Source organism: Antechinus flavipes, chromosome 1, assembly GCF_016432865.1.
Source record: "Antechinus flavipes isolate AdamAnt ecotype Samford, QLD, Australia chromosome 1, AdamAnt_v2, whole genome shotgun sequence".
Taxonomy (NCBI): Eukaryota; Metazoa; Chordata; class Mammalia; order Dasyuromorphia; family Dasyuridae; genus Antechinus; species Antechinus flavipes.
In genome coordinates this window covers 670,020,541-670,028,798 of record NC_067398.1, presented here as the reverse complement: position 1 = coordinate 670,028,798, position 8,258 = coordinate 670,020,541, and the positions used below count along the sequence as shown (strand labels likewise).

At 50.7% G+C, this 8,258-nt stretch overlaps 1 protein-coding gene across 1 annotated transcript in view; it reads right to left on the bottom strand.

Moving 5' to 3' along the window:
* Positions 1 to 2,897: 2,897 nt before the first annotated feature.
* STK11 (serine/threonine kinase 11) overlaps positions 2,898 to 8,258 on the bottom strand; it is a 165,681-nt gene continuing 160,320 nt past the window's right edge. The window contains exons 9-10 of the mRNA XM_051972162.1: positions 6,377 to 6,620; positions 2,898 to 3,727 (exon numbers count right to left, since the gene is read on the bottom strand). Coding sequence (XP_051828122.1) covers positions 6,409 to 6,620 — 212 coding nt within the window. The 3' untranslated portion in view covers positions 2,898 to 3,727; positions 6,377 to 6,408. The remainder of the gene's footprint in view (positions 3,728 to 6,376; positions 6,621 to 8,258) is intronic.

Below are 8,258 nucleotides of genomic sequence, written 5' to 3'. Positions count from 1 at the left end.
CCGCTTTATTATTTTATGGGACAAGCAATAACATCCCCTCTCCCTTCCCCCTTTGTCCTGTGGCCCCCCCGATGCAGCGGGGGTCGGGGCACTCTCCCTCCTTCCCCCATCGCTGCTGTGTAGCCGCTGGGTCCCCGAGCCCAGCCGGCCAAGCCCAGCTCAGGACCTGGCCCACGGAGCTGTGAGGCCTGATCCTGGAGCTGCCTTTTGCTGCTAACCCCTCCCAAAGCGCCCCGCCCCCTCCCCCACTAACCCCCACTCAGTTCGAAGCCCCTTCCCGAGCTGCAGCCCCGGCCAGCCGGCTGATACAGCCCCTCCCCTGAGCCACACCCCCTCCCCATGCTGCTTCCCGCCCCCACTGCTGTGCCAATTCTGCCCCCTTTGCCAAAACGGAGTAGTAGAATGTCAGAGCTGGAAAGGCCCTAGGGATCCGGAGTCCAGCCCCTTACCCCTCGCAGTACGGAGGAAAGAGGGGTGCGAGAAGAGCCTGAGCTGTCCAAAGGCACACTGCTAGCCTGGGCAAAGCCAGGACCCCCGATGCAGAAGGGTCTCCCATTCCTTGGTCCTAAGCTTCCTGGGGCACCTGTGACCTGTTGTGGGCAGGAAGGCCTTGGCAGCAGGCTGGAGCCCCGTGCCTTTGCCAAGGGGCTCCCTGGCCCTTCTTTAGGGGGAACACCGGCCTGGACCTAGTTCCCAGGGAGTTCCAGCTCTGTCCCATCCCATCCCGTTGGTCTGGGTGGCCAACCTTAGGGTAAACTGAGAACTAGCCCCTTCAAAATAGTCCAAGGAAAAAGGTGGTCCTGGTGGACAGACCTGCTGCTGCTTTTCACTTTCCTCATCACATTGGTCAGGAGGCTGCCCTCCTAGCCCATTGCTAGGGGCTCCGGTGGGAGTGGGGTCACTGCCTGACCACCAGTGCCAATCCTGGGCTCCAGTGGCCTGTTGGAGGGTCTCCTATCCTCCACTGAATGAACCCCACCTCCTACCCCCAATTGAATGAACAAAGGTTTTTGTCGTTGTTGTTGTGTTAAATTATTATTTATTATAATTGCTTCCCAAATCACTCTCCCCTCTCCCTGGCATAGCTAGCCAGGTTTCTGTTTTTCATGGAAAGAAAAAAAACAAAAACAAACCGTAAAGCTGTTATCTGTAAGACTCCTGCTTTGGGGGGCCAGGAGGGACTAGAGTCCTATCTAACCCCTCTCCCCTGGGATCCTCCACCCACTCTGCTTGGGGGGGCTCCCTTCCTTCTCCTGCTTCAATTTCTGCATGTGAACAGACATTTCACAGGGTCCCATTTTGTTTCTTCTTCCTCTTTAACTGTTTGTGAGTCTCTTGTTGTCCAAAGCACTTGAAAAACAATACTTGGTTTTTTAATTTTTAATCTAAGTAAAAACACTGAGGTTAAAAGTTTTTCTAAGCTTTAATGCCTGGCAGCAGCCTACAATCTGACTGCCTGAAGTTTCCCCCCCAAAAAAGTGCTTTGGGCCTAGTTTGTGTGCTCGAGTCGAATGCTGGAACTTTTTTCAATTGAGTTTATTAAAAAGATCACTATACACTGATCCCCAAGGTTGTTGCTTCTGTGCTCCACAGGTAACGACAGCCTTACCTGGCTGTCAGTGCTGTTATTTTTGTCTATAGAGGATTGTCTAGAAATGGCCACCACAAAATGGGACAAAAGGCGTTTTCCTTCAGCGACAGTGATCCGAAGCTGGTGCCCTGTCTCTTCTCTGAAAGGATTGGGAGCTAGGTGGTCACCCCCTTCCCCAAAGTATTTAAAGAAATTAAAGTGACTTGGCTTCTGCATAGCAATAAAGCGAGGTGTGAACCCTCATTTTCTGACTGACTCCATGGAAGGAGTTTATGAGGTCAGCTATCATTTGAAGTGTTTTTCCCCCCATCAAGGAGGGGAAAAGAAATAGTTTAAAAGTTCTAGAGCTTAGTTCCTAGTAGCAAGAACCCTACTTGGGGAAGATGCTCGGAGAATTCTGGTATTTGGTGTCCTAAGCCAGGAAATTTGGGTCCTAGAGGAAATCCTCTTTTAAAGGTTAAAATTAAAAAAAAAAAATCTGAAGATATGTAGACCAAGGTTTTATCTCACCCAAGAAGTCACTGGACAACATCCCTTAACAGATGATCATTCAGCCATGCCAGAAGGAATCCCTTCTAGTGAGAGGGAGCTCGCTCTTTCCTTTTTAAGCAGCCCCCTCTGATTGCTGGATTGAAATCCTTTCTTGAAGGAAATGAAACTAAGCTTCCCAATCATTTCCATTGAACCCAATTTTTTTCTTTGAAGCTTGTTACCTTGAGGACCACTAAGATCTTAGAGATCCTCATCTCATTATTTCACCCCCGTCCCCATAGGTCTCCCATTTATTCAGCCAATCTTCAAGAAGCATGATAGTATCCCATTTTATATCAGAAACTGCAGAACTGGAGAGGGTGGGAGGGCCTCTGGGTCTCCAACATCCCCTAACATTCTCCTGGTTTCCTGTCCTATTAAGGGATGAGGGAGCTCTCCAATCTAGTTAGATTAGGAGGAAATCTTCAAAACTGACACTTAGTTTATCCCGGGTGTCCTCCCTAAGATACATTGTGAGGATTGCACCAGGAAAAAGTTGTCCTGATAAGGTCCACAGCCTTGGAGAGTTGGAAGGAATCTTAGAACACAGCAGAATGTTACTGCTGGAAGGGAATGGGGCCAACCCAATTATACAGATGAGAAAACTGAAGTTCAGGCAAGGGAGGGACAGGGCCAAAGTTACACTGCAAGGGAGTAACAAAGCGAGGCTGCAAACCTCCTCAGGAGGTGAGAGACAGAAAAAGGCTGCTGCTGCTGCTGGGTCTGCCTCATAATCCCCTTTCAAGAATTTCTAGACGGCTCTGATGACCACAACTCAAATCCACCTCTTTGTTTTATTTTTTTCTTAAAAAAAAGAAAAAAAAAGATAGCCACTCAAAATCTCCCTCTCTTAGCCCTGTACAGCATGCAACACAGTTTTGTTTTGTTTTGTTTTTTTTAATAGGAGAGGTTCATTTCTTTAATACCTGTTTCTGTTGTTTTGTGATTTGTTTAAACATCACAATGTGTGGGAGAATCTCTAATATATCGCAAAGTAAAAACAAAAATAAGGGGGGAAAAATAGATACCAGTAGTTTAAAACATAAAGTGCATTATGATGGCTTTGCACAGAAGTTGTCCACCTTTGGAAGGGCAGGGCAGGGCAGGGCACGCTCTCACTGGACAGCTGGACTTGGCTGGTAGAAAACAGGATGGATGGACAATCAGGCAGGACGGACGGATGGACGGACTGGGCAGGAGCAGAGAGAAGAGTAGCCTCTGCTCCCCCCCCAGAGTTCCTTCCTGGCTCTTCTCCTCCTGTCACCTTGGGGAAGGGGGAGCAGTGCAGGATGGAGATGCTGAATTGGAGGCAGGGGTGATTGGCAAAAGGCGCTGTTCCAGTAGGTGTGTGGGGGATGCAGCTGGGAGAGGGGGACACCTGGAAAGGCCTGTGTCCAGGCCCCATCTGCCCTCCTCTTGGGTCCGGGCAACCTGCAGCTTGTCGTCTCCTCAAGTCTGAGAACTGATTTTTGTCGGAGTGGAGGTTTCATTTGCCCGGGGAACGGTTAGGAGAGGGAATGGGATGTGTCCATGGCAAGAAGAGAAGACGCGGAGAACAAACGGCCTGGGATGCTTCTCTGGCCCACGGGGCCCCAAGACAGGATGCTGAGGAAGAGACGAAAGGAAAAGTCAGAAGCGAGAGCTGCAAAACTGGCCCTTATCAAGAGACCAGCAACGGAGCTCAAAACCGGAGCTCTGAGCTTCCCAAATCCTCACTGAAGCTCTCTAATAGGGGCTGCCTCAGTTTCCATTGTTCTACATTTGCCTGCACCCCAGATTGCTGTGAGGAAAAACCACTGAAAACCTAAAGGAACATGACACAGTATTACTATTTCTGACCTGTCAGGAAGAAGCTGAAAACCTAGAGAAAGGGTTGAAGTGGGGGGCTGCTAGTCTATACATAAGACTTCATATTGACTTAGTCCTAAAATATAATATGATTGATGTTTCATTTGGTTAGATAGTTCCCAACTCTCTTTTAATCTGGTTTGGGTGCAGGTTCCTCATGTTCAAGACCTCTGCTCTAGAGCCCCTAAAGATTCCAGATCTCATTTCATAGAAGAGAAACCTGAAGGGCCACATCTGAATGGGGGCACTGGGATTCACGCCAGGTCTTCCTTCTGACCCCCACTCTCGATTCAACACCTCGTGCTCCTCCTTTGCTAAGAGAAAACCGGGGTGCTGTATCTGCACAAAAAAATCACCTCTTTAATAAACCTATTTAGATACCTTGTTTAGCAGAGGATCTTTGTTCTTAACTGTTAGAAAAAAAATTTACTTTTTTTTTGGTGGCCACAGGGGCTTCTCTGAATGGAGAAGAAATGGAACCTGAGGCTCAGAGAAGAATAAAGTGTCACAGATGATTAGGGCAGAAAGATGGAAGCAATCAGGGCTCTCCAGAAGTTCCCTGGGAAAAAACTGGCAGCAGGTTTCCCCTCCCTAGAAACCTCCTGGAAGCCTGGGACTGGAAGGCCAATAAGGGACCTTCTGACTTCCAAATTCTGTGAATTTGAGGAAAAAGGTGTCTGGCTTAGGTGTGGATATGGATGCCAGCTGTGTGACACGGACAAATCATCTAGGCCTTTCCAAACTATACAATAAAGGGGTCGGGGACAGGGGTCTCCAAAGTCACAGGCCTTAATGGAGGAAGAGTTCAGACATCCCCTAGTGTGGCACCTTTCATGTTTAGGGCTCTGGGGAGAAGGAGCTTGCCAGAGCGCAGCCCATCTGGGCCCAGAGCTGACTGCTCCTAGCAGAGACTTCCAGGGGGATCATGTCCAGCTCCTTCCCAGCCTCCATGGGTTCCCTCCATGAGGGGCCCAGCCCAGACCCAGCTCTCCCTCAGGGATCAAGGGTGGGAGACAAAAGAGCAGGTGGTGATGGAGATGAGGTGATCAGGGCCTGGGCTCTGACTGCCTTAGGGGGTGACTCACTGCAGATCTATGAATTAAACATGAACTCCTTGGGCTCAGAGAAAGGGAGTGGGAGATGGGGGGGGGTGTGCCAGGGCACTTTCCCATCCTACCTAGCTGGTTCTGATTCCAGAAGATAAGAGCCCTGGAAGGCTGGCGAGCAGGGAGGAGGCGGATGTTGAGAGGCCAGGGGGCCAGGGGAGGAGGAGGAGCATGAGTCACTGAGACATGGAGGGAGGACGTGCTCTGGAAGCATGAGTGCTGTGCCTTCCAGCCCAGGAAGGGAGAATAAGGGGGGCTGGGGGTCCTAGCAGGACAGTCAGCTGGGAATGTGACCAGAAGCAGCTCAGAAGGAACAGAATCGAGGGGGAGGAGGATGGGGCGGACGCAGCCCAGGGCTGCCTCCTTCTGGGAGCAGAACTGGGATACACAAGTCCCCTGGGAATGGCTGCTGGAGATCTTGTTAAAGACACGCATGTGTTCTGGGCAGCCCCTAGCTGCCCAGCCGGCTCTGCCTAGGGCTCGGGGGACTAGGCAAGGGGCAAAATCCAGACTGGGAGAGAGGTTCCTCCAAGTCTCCCCTCAATAGGTAGGGCCACGGAAGGGCCTATAATTCTGGCCTGGAGAAGATCATGTTATGGGGGGTGGGCGGGAGGAGGGACAACATCCAGAATCCCCAAATGGATGGGGAGCCCAGCACTGCAGCACCGGGGGCTCTTCCCTCTGCAAGCTGCCTCCTTCCGGGGCTGGGGGAAACCGGGCAGCCAGTGCCATTGTCCAGGATGAGTCAGCCTGGCTCCTGCTGCAGGGACACAGGAGAGCGGGCAGAGGCAGGGATAAACACTCAGGCTATGATTAGGCGGCTGGGACTCTGTCATCCACCCCCGGCCTCCTTCCCAATCCCCCCTCCCCCCAGTCTCCCACCCACACAGCAAGGCACAGTCATCACTGATGGGTACAAAAGCTCTCCTGGACTGCAGTGGAGGTGGGCACTGGGGGGCAGGGGCCATGGCATGGGGAGAACAGACTCTTCCACTCGAGCTGACAGCTATCCCCAAGCAGGGAGGGCAGGAGCCAAGGCTGTCTGCCCCAGAAGGCCTCCCATGGGATTTGTCCCTGGGCACTAAAGGAAATAAGAGATTCCTCCATTCCCTTCCGGGCTCTGCCCAAAGCCGGCCATTTGCCATTTCCTAAGCAGTATCTCCCTTGAGCAAGTGTCTGCTACGCGCCAGGGCTCCGAAGAGACGCCTGTGGGGCGTGGGATGGGGGCAGGAGGCACTGCCAGAAAGAGGTGGCCAGCCCCACCGACTGAGGGGGAGGGAAAGGGGAGACCACTGCTCACCTTTGTGGGCCCCAGCCCTGGGGTGGGGGAGGTCACTGCTGCTTGCAAGCTGACAGCCGGCGGATCTTGCTGCTGGCAGAGCAGGCCTTGCGGGAGGGGTTGGAGGAGGCGCTGACCCTCCGCTCAGTTTTGGCTTTGGTGCTCAGCTGCGCCGTCTCGGTGCCATTCATGCACACCATCTTGGGGGGACCCCGGCTCCCACGGTTCTGTCCGTTTTGTCCAGCCTCCTCCTCGGGGACCTGTCCTGGGAAGGGGACAGAGTAGGATGAACACCGGGAGAGAGCTGGCTATGAAGTCCCGGGACATCCAAAAGCTGTGTGACCTGGGGCGATTCCCCAGGGAGGCCAAGTTACCTCATCTATAAAATGGGGCTAATCACGCCTCGCTAATCTGGCTGGGTGGTTGTGAGAAGCTAATGAGATCATGCGTCCGGGTGCTTTGGAAACCAGGGTTACTAACTGAGGAGGAGGGATACCAAGAAAGGAGCAACAACATGCAAAGCAGAAGGGAAAGGGCTAGCTGTCCAAGAGTCTTGGGATCAGATGTCAAGTGGAGTGTGGCCCTCAAAAATCGGTCTTCATAGTAGTTTGATTTCTGTCTTGGGCTTTTATCTTATTTTTAAAAAACATTTTACATCAGTCCTTCAATATCCAGCCCCTACTAAACCCACCCCTCCTGAGAAAGGAAAGAAGAAAAAAGGAAACAAGCATTAATTAAGCACCTACTTTATGCCAAGCATCGTGGCAAGCTCTTTACATATATTTCCTATGGGGACAGATAGGTGGCGCAGTGGATAGAGCACCAGTCCTGAAGTCAGGAGGACCCGAGTTCAAATCAGACCTCAGACACTTAACACTTCCTGGCTATGTGACTCTGGGCAAGTCATTTAACCCCAATTGCCTCAGCCAAAAAAGAAAAAGAAAAAAGAAAAAAAAATCTCCTATGATCCTGACAATAACAATGAAAAATGCATTTTTCAGTTGTGTCTATCTATCTTTTTTGAGGGTTTCTTACTGGAGCAGCTTGCCATTTCATTCTCCAGCTCATTTGACAGATAAAGAAACTTGAGGTAAACAGGGTTACTTGTTCACAGTCAACCAGCTACTGAGTGTCTGAGGCCAGATGACTCTTTTTAACTTCAGGCTCAGCAATCTACCTACCGTGCCACCTGCTGCCCGACTGGAGGACAGGTGCCATTAGAATCCCCATTTTGTGGTAGAAGAAACTGAAACTGGCTGGGATTGAGTGGTTTGCCCAGGGTCCCATGGCTACATTTGAACTCAGGACTTCTAATTTGATTGTGAGCCTCTACCCACCCTGACATCTAGTTGCCAAAGAAAAGCATTATCTGTAAAATGAGGGGAACTCATTTGATGGCTGTCGAAGTCCGGTCCAACTCCAGACTTCTGATCCTATGATTTAGGCAAAGCTAACTGCATCCACCTAACAGCATATCCTCACCCCACACTTGTGGGTCTCCCACCTCCAGGGAAAGGAAGAAGGTGGAGTTTCCTCATTAGCTCTCCAGGATCAAGACAGTTGATTATGATGATTCTTTAAGAGTTCAACAGCTTTCCTGATCTGCAAAATGGGAACACTGATAGCATCTCCCTCTCAAGGAGGGATCAAATGAAACCTTATGGATCTTTGCAGAGTGTTGTACCGGTGCTGGTTGTTATAATCACTATCCCTCATACTTTTTCCTGTCTTATACACAGCCCAGTAATACTCTCTTATATTCATGCACCGAGATCTGTCCACTCATTCCCCAATCGATGGGCACTGGTTTTGCTTCCAGTTTTTTTCCTATCACAAGGTACAGCTCTGATCTCATCAGCTGTTATGGATTCAATTATCATCTCTATGTAGATGATTCTCCTAC